The sequence below is a fragment of the Labrus bergylta genome, chromosome 5 (genome assembly GCF_963930695.1).
Source record: "Labrus bergylta chromosome 5, fLabBer1.1, whole genome shotgun sequence".
NCBI lineage: Eukaryota > Metazoa > Chordata > Actinopteri > Labriformes > Labridae > Labrus > Labrus bergylta.
The window spans coordinates 3,429,030-3,446,198 of record NC_089199.1 but is presented as its reverse complement, the minus strand read 5'-3'; the positions used below and the strand labels follow the sequence as shown (position 1 = coordinate 3,446,198).

The window sequence follows — 17,169 nt, the reverse complement described above, 5'->3', positions numbered from 1 at the left end:
ATCGTTTGCTGTGGTTACCTGTGGATGCCGGAGCACTCGATGCAGAGCAGCACTCCCAGGTTAATCGAGGCCCAGCAGGGAGCCGTTTGGCCGCAGTCACAGCAGAGTTCATTTCCAGGCAGGCTCTGCACCCTCTGAAGGAGGCTTTCCCCTCCTCCTCCTCCACGTACCCCCCTGTCGACCCTCTCCCTGGGCTCACTGGCCGAGTCAATGCTGCTGGTGGAGGGCGAGGCTGTGCGGTCTAAGCGCTGCAGAGACAGGTGGACAGGTTACAGATGATTGAGAAGTCATGACCAACTTGTGAATAGAAATGCAACTGCAAAGTTTTTGTAAGGGAATGGTCCCCATTGGCAATATTTCTGAAAGAGGAATAGTTCAGTGCAATGTGTATAGGAACATCAAATACAATTGAATAGAATATGAATGATTTTATTTAGCTCTACTGGTTGTGAAAACTGCTGTTGTTAATCTTTGTTAGTTTTTGGTTTTGTTGTAATGTGTCTGTATGTTGTTGTTGTGGTTTGTTGTGTATTGTGTTCATTTGTTGGTCCTTAAATAAACAAAAAAAAAGAAATGCAACTCGTTTGCTATTATGTCACCGTGGCTGAGTGCGTTCATACCTCAATGTAGTAATTGTCGGCTATGTCCTTGTAAGCAGAGGCGATGCTGGCCTGCACAGCCTGGATCCAAGCCTGACGCAGCTTCTCCGACTCCGCCTGCAGCATACAGCTCCTACAGCGGAAGGCATTCCATTGTGCATCATTAAATTATATTATATAACCGCTTACCGCAAATGAGCTTCATGTTATTTGGCTGATTGTCAAATCCCCAAGTTTGAAGTCAATCATGTAAGAACTAATTTGAACATATTTGAAAGACAACACAACAGCAATAGTTTAAAATAGAAAAAGTACCAACACACACTTACTTGGTAGGTGAAACCACCTCAAAGCAGAACCTCCTCTCATTATCTTCACAGAGTTTGACTGAGCACAGCCTCAGGTCCTCCACCACCACAGTCAGAGAGTCCTGAGGTTGACAGAGATAGTAGTATCAACATTACAGATTTGAATTTTAAGCTACACAAAAACAGGCTCGTCTGCTTATAACTTGCAATTACATACAATACAAGTCAGTACACGATTCCAATATAGAAACGATCAATAATATATATAAGAACTGTGTAAGAACAAACTATGCTTTGCAATTATTTAGTTGCAGAGTTGTAAATAGAAATTGCACAAGTACTTAATCCTGTACCTTGAGTTTCTTTTGGTAGACCAGCTGGCTGTTTTGTATAGAAAACCACCGCCTTGATGAGGAGAGAAGGTTTTAAGTCAGAAAGAAACAATGAATCAAGCATCTGCAGACAAACTGAACTTTGTCCTTAAAATACATGCTTTTTTCTAAACACTTATTTTACACCATTCACAGTTATTCTATTAGATTTCAATAAAGTTCTCCTTTTTTTTTAAATTGTAATTTCACTCTATTTTATTGTCTCCTCTCACCTGTTCCAGGTCTTGAATGCGTTGCTGGCCCTCTTGAAGAGGTAGCCCTCCATGACCACACCGTTGGGTGCATCCACATTGAATTCCAGCTTGGGGTCATCATAAGAAAAGTCCTGTCGGAAGAAGACATTGATGTACTAGATAAATGTGGGGGGGGTCCTGCTTCAGATTTTTAAAAAATATTTCTAGAGAAATGAACGGCCTATAAATAATAAACTGCAAATGTCACAAGTTTGTTTTTTTATCAGTTCCATTTAAAACTTTGCTGCAGCTCTGTAAAAAACAACAACAAAGTCAAACAGATTGGATGTCACCCCTTTAACTCAATGAGCCACTCTAAGGTCCGTCTTGAACCATTATGCTCATAAGTGCAAAGTTAAATACATTTATTGATTGCCTTAATCATTCCTTCTTTCCATACATTCCTCTATCATGATTCCAATGTAAGAGGGGGGGAGAATCCACAGTCCCCAGTCTAACAACAATGGCAAAGTTCAGCTTGAGCCAATGTAAGATTAGGTCAGATGACAGTGTGCAGCAATAGGTGTAAAAATCCACGTGGCGAGAGAACGAGAGGTGAAACAGAGATAGCACCTTATCAGTGTCACAAACAGTAACTGACACAATCAGAGCCCCTGCTAAACTTCTCCTCTGTTGTGATTACCTTCTTACACAATACAACGTAATCTCTTCTTCTCTTTACGAAACTGTCAATGGGTCAGCTTAAAAAGTCTACGCTGTTTTTGAATCTGTTTTGTAGTCACAGAGTTGTATTTCACCAAAAATACTTTTTAAGGCCGGATGCCATCTGCTCGGCGAAACTGAAGACACAGGGATGAAGATTGAAATGAGAGGCTGAGGTTAGGTTTCACTATTGTGAAAGAGGCCTTTGGTTTGGGGCAAGGTAATACTGGGCATATGGCATGCACACACACACACACACACACACACACACACACACACACACACACACACACACACACACACACACACACACACACACACACACACACACACACACACACACACACACACACACACACACACACACAATGCCCTGTCTCTGTCTCTGCTCTGAATCTTGTATCTCTTATAACATAAGTTCTTCTTCATGAAAAACAGACCGTATAATTGTACACTGATGCTGACTACTGTAATCTCTGCGCTCTTTCGATTTTGTCAAAAGTAAAGGTCTTTTCATTGATCCACACAACTATTATAATCATCACAGTTTTTTTTCTTTTTCTGCCAGAACTGTTAATTTCTTTGACCCTCTGTGCTCAACAGCTCAGGGCAGAAGCATCACATGACAGTGTTATACTAGAGTCCTATGGCTGTATTAGTTTAAGGCTACTTATTGCATGAAAACATTCAGGGGGAACCAATACAACAGACGTGTTTAATCTTAAGAAAGAAAAGGAGTGTTATCTGCACAATCACACCAATATTCAGTCTTCAACGCCACAGACATCTCGCCATACAAAATACCCTAATATAGGGCTCTATTTACTACATTTTCATCATATACAAGAAAAGGGGAATTGACAGAAGAAAAGCTTCCCCACGCAAATAAAGAGTGGTTAACAAAGCCATGATAGCAAGTATGGAGAAACAACACTATCTATTGTATTAGTGGTCACTGTAGTGTCTCACAACCACAGGTCGTGGTCATAAAATCGTGTGTTTTGCCTTTAGCATTCAAATATTTATTCTGGATTATCTAAAAACGTACACTTAAAAATACTTTTAGAAACATGTAGGGCCTAAAATGAAAATGTACAAAAAAACAAAAAAAAAGAAATCCCGCTCCTTACCAGTGTATAGTCCAGTCTGCCAAGTACCTTCATCTTAACCACACAGACATCCAACAGCATCTTACCCAAAATAGCAGATTAAAATACCAATAATAAATAAATAAATAAATAGTTATTTTTAACAAAACGGCAGCATTTATAAATCCAACAAGTTAGCTCGATGGAGCTGAGGACAACCTAAGACAAACACACGCACCCCACGCGAGTCCAGGACAGACTGTCAGCTATAGCAGCGTGCCTTCACTGGATGCCTCCTGCTGACACAGTCTAAGGCTGAAGCCCTCATTAGCATACAGCTGTCGCAGGGTCCTCTTGCCCCGCTGACCCCGCCACGGCTGCCGGAGATCAAACATTTAATTCTTGAGGCAGCACCACGCCTCCTCCCCTGCCCCACATCGAGATTTAAGGCTCCCAGGAAGCCAGGGGTTTTTCTTCCACAGTTTAGAGGAGTCAGCTTTCCATCTGTCTGAACGCTATTGCTGCTTAATCAAGCTGACATTATTGCTCCCCAAGCACCAGCCCAGTGTCCCCTCTTCCCACCTTAAATCAGCCACGGAGGATTGTGGTATTCACATGGAGCTACGGCTACAGGCGGCTTCCATAACTGGTTTCAAAACAAGGGACCAACACAATGTATGATGTTGCATACCTGTAGGCACACCTGTAGTTAATAGCTCTACTTCCCCGATACTGCCTCATATCAGCTATCACTGCAGGCCTATGAGCTGCACTGAAACAGGTTTTATCTTGGTTGCTGCTGTCCTTATGTCCAGCAGTAGAGCTAGTCATTGCTCGTGAAAAAACAGGAAAATACAATTACAACTTGTGTCTGGAGTATCTTCTTGGGAAAGTTGCCCATGCATGTGGGGTTGTTTTAGTTTTTGTGGCAGTTTTGACAGGAATTACAGAAAAAGTGGAGGGAGACATACATGGGCCTTTAGGCAGCAAAAGTCATCAGCAGGAATTGAACAGGTGATGATGTGATGGTATGTCTGTACTAGTAGACCACAGGGATTTCCTTGTAGCTGCCATGTTTTAATAGAAATTCTTAAAAAGGTTATCGCTATGTTGCACTACAATATGCCACAAAAAGTGAATGTGAACAAGCACGAATGACTGATTCAAAGATTACGTTTATAGTTTTTGTTAATTCATATGAACTGACATGATAAATTACAGGCCTACCATGGTCTGAATTTTTCTTTCAGCCTATTATTTGCTAACCCACCAACTATAAAGCCTTTTAACAGCAGCTTTCTCTTATATTTGTCCTTCTCTGTTTACCTCACTTTGCCTTACAAATAAAGCCATACAGCCAAATCTGGTAACAATGAAGGAGGACACAATCCCCCTGGGAGCCACAATGAAATCCTGCACACATAAAAGAGTAAAGACTACTGTGTAAGAGAGGAGAAAGAGGGAGCATCTGATGTGAGAGAGGGAGATATAAAGAAGTGGAGGAGAGGGGTGAGGCAGTTGCAGATTTATAGAAAACAGTAAAAATAAAGGGAAAGGAAGTAAAAGATTTTAAAGGTCCAGACATGGAACGATTCAAGTAATTTGTCACTGCTGATAAGTACATTTTTTTGACTTTATGTGCATGATCCTGTTAAGTTATGACTCTAATTTACACCTCAATAAGTCTTTGCCTATTTACTGAATATTTTTTTTGGTAGCTTTAGGATCTAATAGTTCTTTTAAACCATCATTTTCAATTAAGAAATTTTATATGTACCCATCATCTTGATATCTATGAAAAATAACTTGTCCAAAGTGACATCCAACTTTTTCTAAGTTTTTACAAGTTTTACTCTAACATCTATAATTCAATAACTTGGTTCTTGCACCACTGCATTTGCATACAGCAGGGGCAGTTTAAAAAAATGAAAAGCAATTTTTTCGTTTTATATATGCTGTATCTGTTTTTTACCCTCAGGCTTTCTTTGGTAAATGTTTTTTTTTTACAGATGGTATGATACAGAGTATTTTTGTCTTGAGCAACATGCTAAGTTCATTATCACCGATTGGCTTCGATCGTTGTAAAACCAAGACCTGTGAGGTTCATCTTGTCAATTACAAAAATATAACTACAGCAAAATGTATAGAAAGGTTCTGTAAAATATGGAGTGGTCCTGTGATATATTTGATTCATAAATTAAGAACAATGCTTGTGAAAGTCTTTAATAAAAATGCACAAAATCTCCATTCAGTGGCTTCTTTCTTCTTAAGTAATTTAGTTAGAATACATTAAATCAGTCATTGCTTTCTCCCCTTTCTTCTATGGTTTTATCTTTTTTATATATTTTGTGTCTGGATCTTAACTGCTCTCCTTCTTCATCTGTCTGCTCTTTGTCTCCCTCTTTTTCTCACCCTCAAATCAAACCAACCACTGTGTTTTCATGCCATCTGTTGATTCGAGCTGGCAGAGGACGAAGGAGGATGTGAGCTTGAAGCTGGCATCATCCACCATCAGATCTCTCCAGTCTCTAGTGATATACTGAACTCTCTGACTTTAAACAATAGTGGAGAACAGAGGAAGCTCAAATCATCTTACTATCAAATGCTTATTGCATTAAATGAATAATTGCATTATTTACCACGTCATAAACGATTGACAGGATTTTTATTAGTTTTACATTTTTCAAATATATTGGATCATATAAAGGAAGCTGTTGGTATTATCGTCAAATAGTGTGAATAAACACTAAACAGTAAAAAGTCTCTATGAATATATATATAGATATATATGAATAAGATGATCTTAACTCATAAAAGCGCTGACCCTGAAATAATCCTAGAAAACAGATTGAATAGGAAAAGTAGGACGTGAGGAACAACTTCAAATCAATATGATAAAGAAATCTACATTAAACTTGAATCAAGAAGCACTGGAGTAGTAATACATGTGACAGTGTCATAACCAGGGAAACAAGACATGAACACAAGGCTACTAAATAAAAAAACTGAGAACAAAGAAAAGCGCTGAACAAAGCTGATGTTGATTGGCCAACACAAGCAATAAACAGACTCACAACAAACACACACAAGTTAGTGCTGGGTGGCATAAAAAGATAATGTCTTGTCTACCAAGTCATGTACCCAGAACACACACACACACACACACACACACACACACACACACACACACACACACACACACACACACACACACACACACACCCACACCTGCTCGTCCACATTTTACAAGGTACTATCATTTGTGCAACTGTAAGCTGTCGAGAAGCGTTCCAACCAGGACATGTGTGTGTTCACCTGTATAGTTATGTAATAATCCAGTAATGCTATCAACCAATTTAAGCAGGTCAAAGGTGAAACACGCTCGCAACTGTTGTGAATAAACGACTGAAGAAAAGACTTGTGCTCTCTTCTTTCAGACACTGTAAGGTTAAAAAATCTCTTTGTGTGCAGAAATTGGGATGGAGGTTTACACCAGAGCTCAGAGATCACATATGAACAGCCAGCATCAAGAAATCCAATCCTCTTAAAAAAGAAATCTACCGCCACTGCAGGCAAGGTAAACAAACATTTTATAATGTTTATCCTGGAAGATTATTACACAATGCTGTAGCCAACTTGACATTTAAAACCTCTGAGACTTCAGAAAAGATTGATATATTTTGAGTCTACAGGGTGTGTTCTGCACAGACTGTGGATCAATTTTGGGTTTAGATAAAAAAGGAAAATGTGAACTCACCTGCATTAGAGTCTGGAGGAGGAACATGGTCAGACGAGGACAAGACAGGGAGACAGAGAGAGAGAAAAGTGTTCAAATTAAATCACTACTGTGAAGCCAAATCTGTGAGACATTCCTGTGCATAGTTTGATCTTATTAGAGGGTCCCTCTTATATATGGCATGAGCTCCTTGCAACTGAAGTGTGTTCACATTATTGTGTTGAAAGATTCAGTCTAACCCATTTGTTAGGCTTTCAGATTAAATATTTGTGAGCTGCCGCTGGGTTTAGACACAAAGCCCCACACTGTGTCTGTCAGGTTGCTGGCACTCTGCATCTTCATTTATCAGACGGATTGGCCAAGTTTGTGCAATAAAAAGCTTTTGGCACCCCTTCTGGTAACAGATGGATGAATTTTGCGCTTCTGTGGATGATTGCGATTGTGGGGCCGGGTTGAGAGCTTGAAAAGAACAACTGTCTTTATTCAGCTTAGTGACCCCTACATTAAATACATCACACTGTCTTTGTGTGAAACCTTTTATTCTGAGCCTGAAGAAGACAAACACCACATCCATAAACGTGTTCAGATTGCTTTAGAGGTTTTCTGTTCTTCTGCGAAGTCCTGAAACATTTTTCAGCACCTGAATTTGAGCACTTTTATCCCTTACGGACACTTTAGATTTCACACTTTTAAGAACACTTTTAATTTCTGACTTATCACTGTAGTCATTTCAAGCTTTTAAATTATTTTAGTGTTTTATTGTTCTTATTGCTCTTTTATTGATGTTATTTTCTGTAGTAGCTTTATCTCATTTCTCGTAGTTTTTCATTTATGTATGTTTTCATTGTAAATGAGGGTCGCCCTCAACGATCTCTCCGAGAACTTAAATAAACGTTGATGATGATGATGATGAATCAAAGACTGGAGCCACGGATTTCAAACTAATACAAAGAGATCTTAAAGATAAATAAAAATATGTTTTAAATAAAAGATTGATGACCACATGACACACTTTTGTTGTGATTTCCGAAAGACATGCATAAAAATACATTTTGTAATGCCTTGTCTTTTTAAAGAGCTTAAATGAAGCCTGAAGTAGGAGGAAGCTGTCACGCTAAGGTGAAACTAAATATCTTGTTATGACTTAAAAAAATCTGGTTCAGCCACTTTATAGGTTACTTTAACAATAACATGTTATTCAAGGCAAGTCAGGTTCATGTGTGTCACTATTAGCTTATTCACAATCAATAGAGACGTTACAGTTACCAAACTGAGAGAAGAATAAAATCACCCAATGAACTCCTGTCTTGAGGATAAACTAACGGCTACTTGGTCTTGATCTTATTTAAACTACCGGTAATATCAAAGAGTGCACAAAGGTTTGGTATTCAATATTAGTCTGGGACATGTCACTAGCGCCAGGAAGTGATTCCTTTTTTTCTATGACTGCTTCATGTAGCTGACAGGGGAATGAACGAGGAGCAGAAGGAGATATGTGAGGGCAGTGAGGGTGGGATGTAAAGAGGTTTTTGTTGCTGTCTCACTCTCTGCTGGATGATGGCGTGTTTGTGCTCCAGCTCCCTCTTCTCCACGGCCGAGTCGATCACCAGCTGATCCAGCTGCACCGAGAGAAGAAGACAACAGATTCAGTTCAGTTGTGATATTAGGCAAAATACCTTTGTTTCCTTTCCTTTGTTATCTGTTTTTTTGCACCGATACACCAAGACAAATTCTTTGTGTGTGTAAATGTACTTGGAAATAAAACCCGATTCTGATTCTGATTCTGAATACACAAGACTTACTTTTATAATAAATGCAAACCTTTGACAAGGCAAAACATTGGTTGAAGACTATTCTATTTCAGGATTCATACTTTGGCTTCATAGTGTTGTTCTTAATGAGCCAAAACCCCTTAAACAATAACCTGGAAAATAAACTGCATAGTTTCTGTTGAATTTGTATTAATTAAACAGAATAAAATACTCAACAGCCACAGACAAGACTCCAACATCTGTTTACATCAGTGCATGTTATTTGTCCGAAGAACTGTTGTTCATAAGGGATTGCCGAGCAAATACAGAAAAAGTAGCTGAACAATTACAAGTGTTTAAACATTTGAGTGTGTGTGTGTGTTTACATTTCCTTGCTCTTGCTCACCTGTGCAGCCAGTTTTTTCATGTAGGGGTCGATCTCGTCCAAGATGTTGTAGCCTTGTTGAAACAGAGTGTATTGAGCTCGCATGAAGGACAGCATCTGCACGAGACAGAAAAGGAATAATGACGGTTTGAAATATAGCTTATACAAAAACATACAACGTTATAGAGCTGTCAATCATTGAATATAGGAAATATGTTTGGGCTACTTACTGCATCTAAGATCTCAAACTTCTTCTTGGCTTGAAGCACATTAATCTGCCACAATCAAACAGGAAAGTATAGATATTAGACTGAATGTTTGCTTTCTGTTTCTGTTGAGTGTAAGCGCCATCTACTGGACAACACTGGGAACAACATTGGTAGTGAGTGTCTTGTGTTGCACCTGTAGCACGTAGTCCAGCGCCAGGTGCCTGAAGGCCTTGCGGCTGAGGATGAGAGCCTGTGTGGCCTCCTCGGCCTCGTGCACCTTGTTCCTGGGAGCCTGAGCATTCTTCACCTGAGCCAGCTCCATGTCCTCACGCACCCGATCAAACTGCTTCTTAGTGTCCTTGAATTTACGCACATCCCTAAAAGAGACACAAAGAGTTCAGTCAGAATCCAAATCGACACTAATGTGTAGCTTGTGCACAACATATGATGTGAGCAGTTACATTTTAATCAATAATATCTTTCAGTCTTGATGTACCAGATTAAAATATCAAAGATGATCATTTAATATTGCATCAGGCTCTCTCAGTGCTATGTATAATCTGTGACATGAGACACTTACTCTTTAATGAAGGTGTGGAGCTGCTGCTTGATGGACCTCTGAGCCTGGTCAAACAGAATCTGTGCACAAAGAGTGGGGACAAAAGGTGTGACACTTCAGCATTTCGTTTTTCTCATATGACCTCCAGAGCAGGGGGTGACCATATCTAATTCTGTAGTTGCTACATCTCACCACATGATGGCAACGTGAACCCTTGTGGAAACAGATAATTCCACAGGCAGAGGAGGAGATAGGGAAAAAGAGATGAGGACACACGCACACACGTGCAATCACTCATCTGCTGTCTCAACAGATTTTTTTTTGCATTACATTATCTTACATTCCCCCTTCCTTTTCACTGTGAGATTCACACTCATCTCCTTAGCTCTCCTCCCCTTTCTTCTGTGTGTCTTTCATCTTTGCATTTTTTTCACATTTACATTTTTTTTTTTTTAATTTTAAACACATTTCTAAATAAAATGGTTAAAAAAACAGCTGCTGTAGAGCAACCTTCTACCGTAATAAAGTAATTTTGTATATTTCATGTTACTGATTCATCCTTAGAAGTGAACAAAACAAACATTAGAGACATACAACTCTATACACAAACAGGGAGATTAGATTCTGATAGTTTGCAAACACACAGACACACAGACACACAGACACACACACACACACACACACACACACACACACACACACACACACACACACACACACACACACACACACACACACACACACACACACACACACACACACACACACACAATGTACACACCACTTGACATCTTGTGGATTAAACTTTCTATAGAAATCCGTAGTAAATAAACATACACATTGAGGATTACAGGCTTAGTCAGTGGGTGTGTCAGTGGGTGTGCGTGTGATCCATAGGTCCTTTCTACAGAGCCACGTGCCTTCACAGACTGCTTCTTTGGTTTCTTTGCTTTAGATCACAGTTAACTAAGTTTCAAGTCAACGTCAAACACCAGACACCTCATTTTATTCATGACTGTGCAAATGTACCTTTTTACAACAGCTCTTTGTTTTTTAGTTATTATCAACTTTGTCTCGCTAGCCTCATTAATCCACCTCTGACAAAAAATATCCACTTTATTGGTTACACTTAACAGGTTCTTAAAGGATATTTCCTGAAAAGAACCACAGCAGAAGATGTAAGCGAATGGTGCTTAGTTGGTACATACCCAACAAAAACAACAACTAAATGCTTAACTAGCAAAATTGTAATCCAAGCATGACTTTTTAAATCATTATCATGAAAATAAATTTATAAATAATATAAATAAGTATTTGATGCTTAATTAAGATATTTAAAGGGAAAAGTAACTCCTTTAAACACTGGGTTTTGAAATAAAATATAATGTGATTACGTCCATAAAGCTGGCAAATAATTGCTAGTTGGTTGTAATATGATGTAGTTTAATATAAATACAACTCGTGTGGGTTTTTTTTTCAACAGACTGTGGACAATGTGCGCTGTACATAATAAAGGTTTGGTACTTTCCAGTGCAGAAAGCCAGTCAGACAGGAAAGAATTAAATCCCAGAAGAAAAATCAGTTCCATCAGAAAAGACTTTAAACCCACATGTAAACTAATCCAAATATTCCACCCAAACCTGCTCCGGATTATAGTGCCCTGGGTTTGACCCAACCCGACCTGCAGCGTGTAAACACTCATTTCCCCCAGTACTATTCAGGTTATTCAAGATCCTGTCAAAGTCTCATCAGTCATATCTCCTGTGTCTATTAAAAAAAAATCTGTTTAAATCCGGAATAATATCACTCTCACTCTGTTGAGATTAAAGTAAGGATTTAGGCTTGTTTGGAAGAACACATATATGCTTATCATGAGATTCACATGGAGATTGTTTTTCTCTTTGAATGCCTTTGTTTGGTGTGTGAAGAGATCTGAGAGGGTGCAGAATAAAGGCGTGTAGAGGATGGTCAAACCTAGATTGATTTTCGTCCACTTTGCCCCCCGCCTCCATCCTTTCATTCATACTGTCTGCCAGACAAGCTATTACTGTAATTCCTAGGTGTTAGGGTGGAGGAGTGGTGCGCCTGTGATGAAGGGTATGTCAGGGGAGGAGGAGATGGATGGATGGATGGATGGATGGATGGATGGATGGATGGATGGATGGATGGATGGATGGGTGGATGGATGGATGATGGATGGATGGATGGGTGGGTGGATGGATGGATGGATGATGGATGGATGGATGGATGATGGATGATGGATGATGGATGATGGATGATGGATGGATGGATGGATGGATGGATGGATGGATGATGGATGGATGGGTGGAGAGGTTTTTGGCATGCAGAGAAAAACAGGTGGTGGTAATAAAAAAAAAAAAAGGGGGGTGGGGGGGGTGGGGTGCGCAGTTGACCTAGCGGTAAGGTCACGCCCCATGTACCGAGGCTATAGCCCTCTAAGTGGGTGGCCCTGGTTCAAGTCTGACCTGTGGATCCTTTCCCGCATGAAATTTCCCACTCTCTCTACCCGGCTTTCTACTCTATTGTCCTATCGAATAAAGGCAAAATGAATCTTAAAATAACCAAATAAAAATAAAACACACATTACAGAAAGAAGAAGCACAACAACTAAAAGCTAATATGCAGAAATCTTTCAGATATGTGAGCACATAGGAAGGGCAAAGATGGCCATCTAAAGGAGAAGACAGAGGAGACGATTCATCTGGATTCATGCAGCTGATGGATCTGGATCTCGTGTGCAGCACTTTGACTTGATTTAAAAAGGGATTTAAAGTTAAACAGGCTTGACCTTGACGGAGTGGGTCAGAGAAGTACGAGCCGCAAATGAGAAAATATGGGGAAAAGAAGGAGAAGGATTAGTGAGGAATATCAGAGGATCAACTTTTGTTTTTGTTGCATTCAATGTTGTGACTTCCTGCTCTTTTTAACTAACCTTTTTAACCAACAGTGTTTGAATACCTTTCAACTACCCCAGCACTCTTTATTTGTGCGCAATAGATTAGAATAGATTAGAATAGAATAGAATAGAATAGCATAGCATTGGTTTCATTGAATGTTCATAATTTTCACCTAAAAAAACTCCCAAGACAGGAGCCCATATCTATAACATTACAGAAGCTTTCCATTTAGATTATGTTGCAGATGAGAATGACTGAAGCATGACAAAATGGGGAAGATTTGAAGCTCACAGAGGTCACAATACAACAAAGAGATTAAAATAGAAAGATAAGAGTCATCTAATCCGAAAGCACAACTGCTTTTAAAATGCAGCATCATTATCCCGTCCAGTCGTGAGACAGGATGGAGTCAAAAATAAGATTGTCTCTATCTGAAATAATGAAAAATCTAATCAAATGTAGCTATCTGCCTTTAATTTAACTGAAAACATCGATATGTTCTCAGTCTTCTTGTTGAGAAAACAAGCTTTTACTTCTATTTTATAAAAAACAATGTCTGGGAGGGAAAAACTTGATTTACAGACTGGTGCAACTCCTTGTAACTGCCTTGTTATTTACTCCATTTTTCTCATCCCTTTCTCCCCTTCCCTTTTTCTCCTTCTCTCTTTCCTCATCATTCCCTCCACCATCTCTCTGTTACAACTCCTTGTATCGTCTGCCTTTTTGCTATTTTCATTCACACACAAACAATCAGCAGACAAACACCTCAAAATATCTTAGAACTCTCACACTTCATCAGGACTGTGAACATAACATGATGAATCCAACCTGTGCATGAAAGTATAAAAGTGTACAGCTTGCCAACATACTGTATGTCATATTATTCCTTTAGAAGTCAAATTACCTTGAGGCTTCACAAACCTGTTCTGAATCTCCAGAAAAGGGAATTTCTTAATCACACTAAGTCTAAAAGATAGAGTCACACAAATCAAACCTGTAAGTGTGCGTGCGTGTGTGTGTGTGTGTGTGTTTGTATGTGTGTGTGTGTGTGTGTGTGTGTGTGTGTGTGTGTGTGTGTGTGTGTGTGTGTGTGTGTGTGTGTGTGTGTGTGTGTGTGTGTGTGTGTGTGTGTGTGTGTGTGTGTATGTGTCTTTGTGTTCAAAGTGTGTGAATTATATCAGGCATACACATCTGGTAAAACATGTGGTTTTGATCATACGCTTTAGGAGAGGCCTGTGTGGACAGATTCACCGTCACAGAGTGAGGTCACACTTAAATTCTCTGTATGTGTGTGTGTGTGTTGTGCAATACTGGACTGGATGTCTGAATACGTTAACATGCCAGGAGGAGTCAGGCATGTCAGAGCAGCAGCTCCACCTCGACCTCTTGCCTGTGGCTAAAAACCAGTGAGTGTGTGTTAAAGCGGCCTCACCATGTGGTAGTTGACGATCTCCTGCAGGCTTTCTCCACACTTCTCAAGGCATTCCTGTGATGTGTATAGAACACACAGACACACATGTTGAGGTAAAGCACACAAGTATGTATGGGATACTACTAAGTATATACATTGACAAAAGAAATGTGAAAAAATACACATAAACATTGTCTGTTCCACACAAACAACGTGGTTTAGAAATGTACTTTGAATAAAATGTGTTTAACTATAAAAATTGTTTGACTATGGAAGCATTTGTTTGTCTTGTGACACCTGAAACGACAGGAAATTTAGTCTAAATGTTTTCATTTGAGAAAACCATAAAGCAGGTTTCAGATCTGTCTGCTTCCAGCCATGTAAACTATCAGCATAAACATCTCTTGTCTGCATGTGGTCACATCTGTCACGCTTAAAACAGCTGGATGACTCTGTGTCTGGACAATACTGTTTATGCTGCTCTGCTGTTGTTGTTACTGTAGGGACAGAGCGATCACATGACGAGACCCTTCAACAATACTTGGTGAATAAACAGATCTGAGGTCAGTTTTCTCCTCACCGATATCGTCTCCTCTTTCTTGCACTGCTGGGACAGGTCCTTGATGCCGTTTACAAAGAGCTTGTTGGCGCTGACGTAGGCTCTGCCGGCCTCGATCATCCCACTGCACAGCTTCACCAGCTAGAGGGGGAATAAAAATACTCGCTTTAGATGCACAACAAAAAACACTTTCTATTTCAAGAGTCAGATGTTTTACACAATGCCCCCGCTAGGATATTAATAGTTACAGTGTCGACGCAAATCAAGCAAAGCTTCAAAGAAATTGTTGGTCACATGCAGGACGCAGCAAATTTAGAATAATCCTGCTTTCTGTTTCTGTTTGTAGGACAGTGCAGCAGACGCTATTAAAGCTGGACTGTGCCGTCTACAAATGTGAAGTGTTTTATTAAGCTTTGGAATGAAAACACAGAGTTCACAGGATAAAAGGGCACATGGCCTCATGACCTTTTTAATATTCCATCAATTTGACCAACAGACCTTTTACCGTGACTTGAGCTGCGTCCCAATCCCTTTATCTTTCATTTAATCAACTTTCAGAGGTTTTTATCCAACAGGAAGTAGTGCATGCAGATTTCTAAATGTTTTCAATCCTCATCTTCTTTTTGCATCGTCACTGATAGATGTGAGTTTTGCTTAACTGTCAGAGTATATTCACAAGAACAGTACTGACAGCTACATATGAAGTAAATCTGAAACTGTATTAAAGATATGATGAGGAAAATCACGTTTTTATCCCAGACACTGCACTGTGTAGCACAGGTTCACAAAGTGTGTTCTATTTCCTGATGAGCCATAGTTGCCTTAAGACGTATTCATTTTCATCTTATGTACATTTTATTACTATAACCCAGCATAAATAATTTACTTTACAAATTACATATAAATTAACAAAAAAACTCAATCTATATTAAAAACCCTCTGAAGGTTTAAACTCATTGGTCAAATCCCACTCATCTACGGAGGCTATGGCCCTTTAGGCAGCTGCCGGGGGTTTGACTCCCACCCTGCCACCTTCTGCCATTTGTCACATGACATGCGCCACACTCTCTTTCCTGTTTCCAACTCTATCTACTTCCTGTCCTCTCAATAAAAGGCATAAAAAGGCCCTGTGAGTAATTTAGTTATTGTTGAAAAATATCACAAATGTTGCTACTGGAGAAAAAGTCAGCGCCATCCATTGAGGACCAAACGTGTGAAGAAATGTTTCAGGGAATTCTTTAAATAGTTGGGATGTTTTAATTCCAGGGGACACTCTGCTGCTAGCTCAAGATCCAAATGAAGGGATGTGAAGGTTTGGAACGTTTTTGGAGCTGCTGTATAGTGTGACACTGTAAAGTTGTGTACAGTCTATAGCTGATAGGAATAAAACCCTCAGTGTAAACATGTATATCACCAGGTGCAGACAGTTCACAGCCATAGCATGTGTTCTTTCAAACACCACATGAGCTGGCAAAGACGCTACACTTTCCAAGTTTATGGCTTTCATGATAAGCTATAGAGTGGTACACTATCATTATCAACGCATTGATGCAACTGTGTATGGAACATGTGCTTGTGTGTGTGTGTGTGTGTGTTGGTTAGTGGCTGTGCAGAAGAGAGAGTGCAGTAAACCCGTAATGATAGCATTCCATGCAACAGTTCCCAGGGTTGTCGCAGTGTGAGTGTGGTGTTCTGGATGGCCGACAGAAAGTCTTCGACTCTGCACAGACCTTAGAGTGATGAACAGTGAGTTTGAATTGTGTTGTTTGTTTGGATGTAAACTTATCTGCTGTGCATCATGCAGGCTACACTGACCCTGCTATCAAATAGCGATAAAACACACAGCAGCATAATTCCTGCCCTGCTGCGGCTCGCAGGCCGGTCCGACAACATATCTGTCAACAAACTGGCCGATATAGGAAATCTGATCTCATCGAGTGCTGTACCGAGCCCCCAGGGTCTAAGCACGGCTATTAGAGGCACAGTATATGTGTCACGGTTTGTTGATAAATGGGCTGGAAGAACCACAGGGATCAACTCGAAGTCAAAAAGCCACATCTGGTACCATGTGACAGACCTGGCTGCACTAACTGACCGAAGCAGTTACAGTGCAACGCGATATACTGTAGCAATGACACTTTTTGTACTTGTTATTAGTGGATTGTCAATTGAAAATGCTGTACTGTCATAATGCCTCATTGGAAGATCACTGCAGGGTTCAGCTGTCAGTCATCTCATAAATATCCTCCTCATAGAGCCTTCATTGTTGCTTAATGACCTCAGGCAGCTAGAGAGCGTCCAAACAGGGGCGGTGTAAGGACCCCTGCTGAACAGGACAAATCACCCTGATGGAAACCC

At 39.9% G+C, this 17,169-nt stretch overlaps 1 protein-coding gene across 7 annotated transcripts in view; it reads right to left on the bottom strand.

Annotated features, from left to right (window-relative positions):
* acap3b (ArfGAP with coiled-coil, ankyrin repeat and PH domains 3b) overlaps window positions 1-17,169 on the bottom strand; it is a 53,649-nt gene that overhangs the window by 10,141 nt on the left and 26,339 nt on the right. For all 7 annotated transcript variants that reach the window (XM_065954560.1, XM_065954558.1, XM_065954559.1 and 4 more), the window contains exons 3-15: window positions 14,833-14,952; window positions 14,274-14,327; window positions 9,945-10,003; window positions 9,558-9,741; window positions 9,386-9,430; window positions 9,177-9,272; window positions 8,564-8,638; window positions 7,041-7,052; window positions 1,512-1,624; window positions 1,261-1,312; window positions 929-1,029; window positions 621-732; window positions 19-248 (exon numbers count right to left, since the gene is read on the bottom strand). In XM_065954560.1, the coding sequence (XP_065810632.1) occupies window positions 19-248; window positions 621-732; window positions 929-1,029; window positions 1,261-1,312; window positions 1,512-1,624; window positions 7,041-7,052; window positions 8,564-8,638; window positions 9,177-9,272; window positions 9,386-9,430; window positions 9,558-9,741; window positions 9,945-10,003; window positions 14,274-14,327; window positions 14,833-14,952 (1,253 nt within the window). The remainder of the gene's footprint in view (window positions 1-18; window positions 249-620; window positions 733-928; window positions 1,030-1,260; window positions 1,313-1,511; window positions 1,625-7,040; window positions 7,053-8,563; window positions 8,639-9,176; window positions 9,273-9,385; window positions 9,431-9,557; window positions 9,742-9,944; window positions 10,004-14,273; window positions 14,328-14,832; window positions 14,953-17,169) is intronic.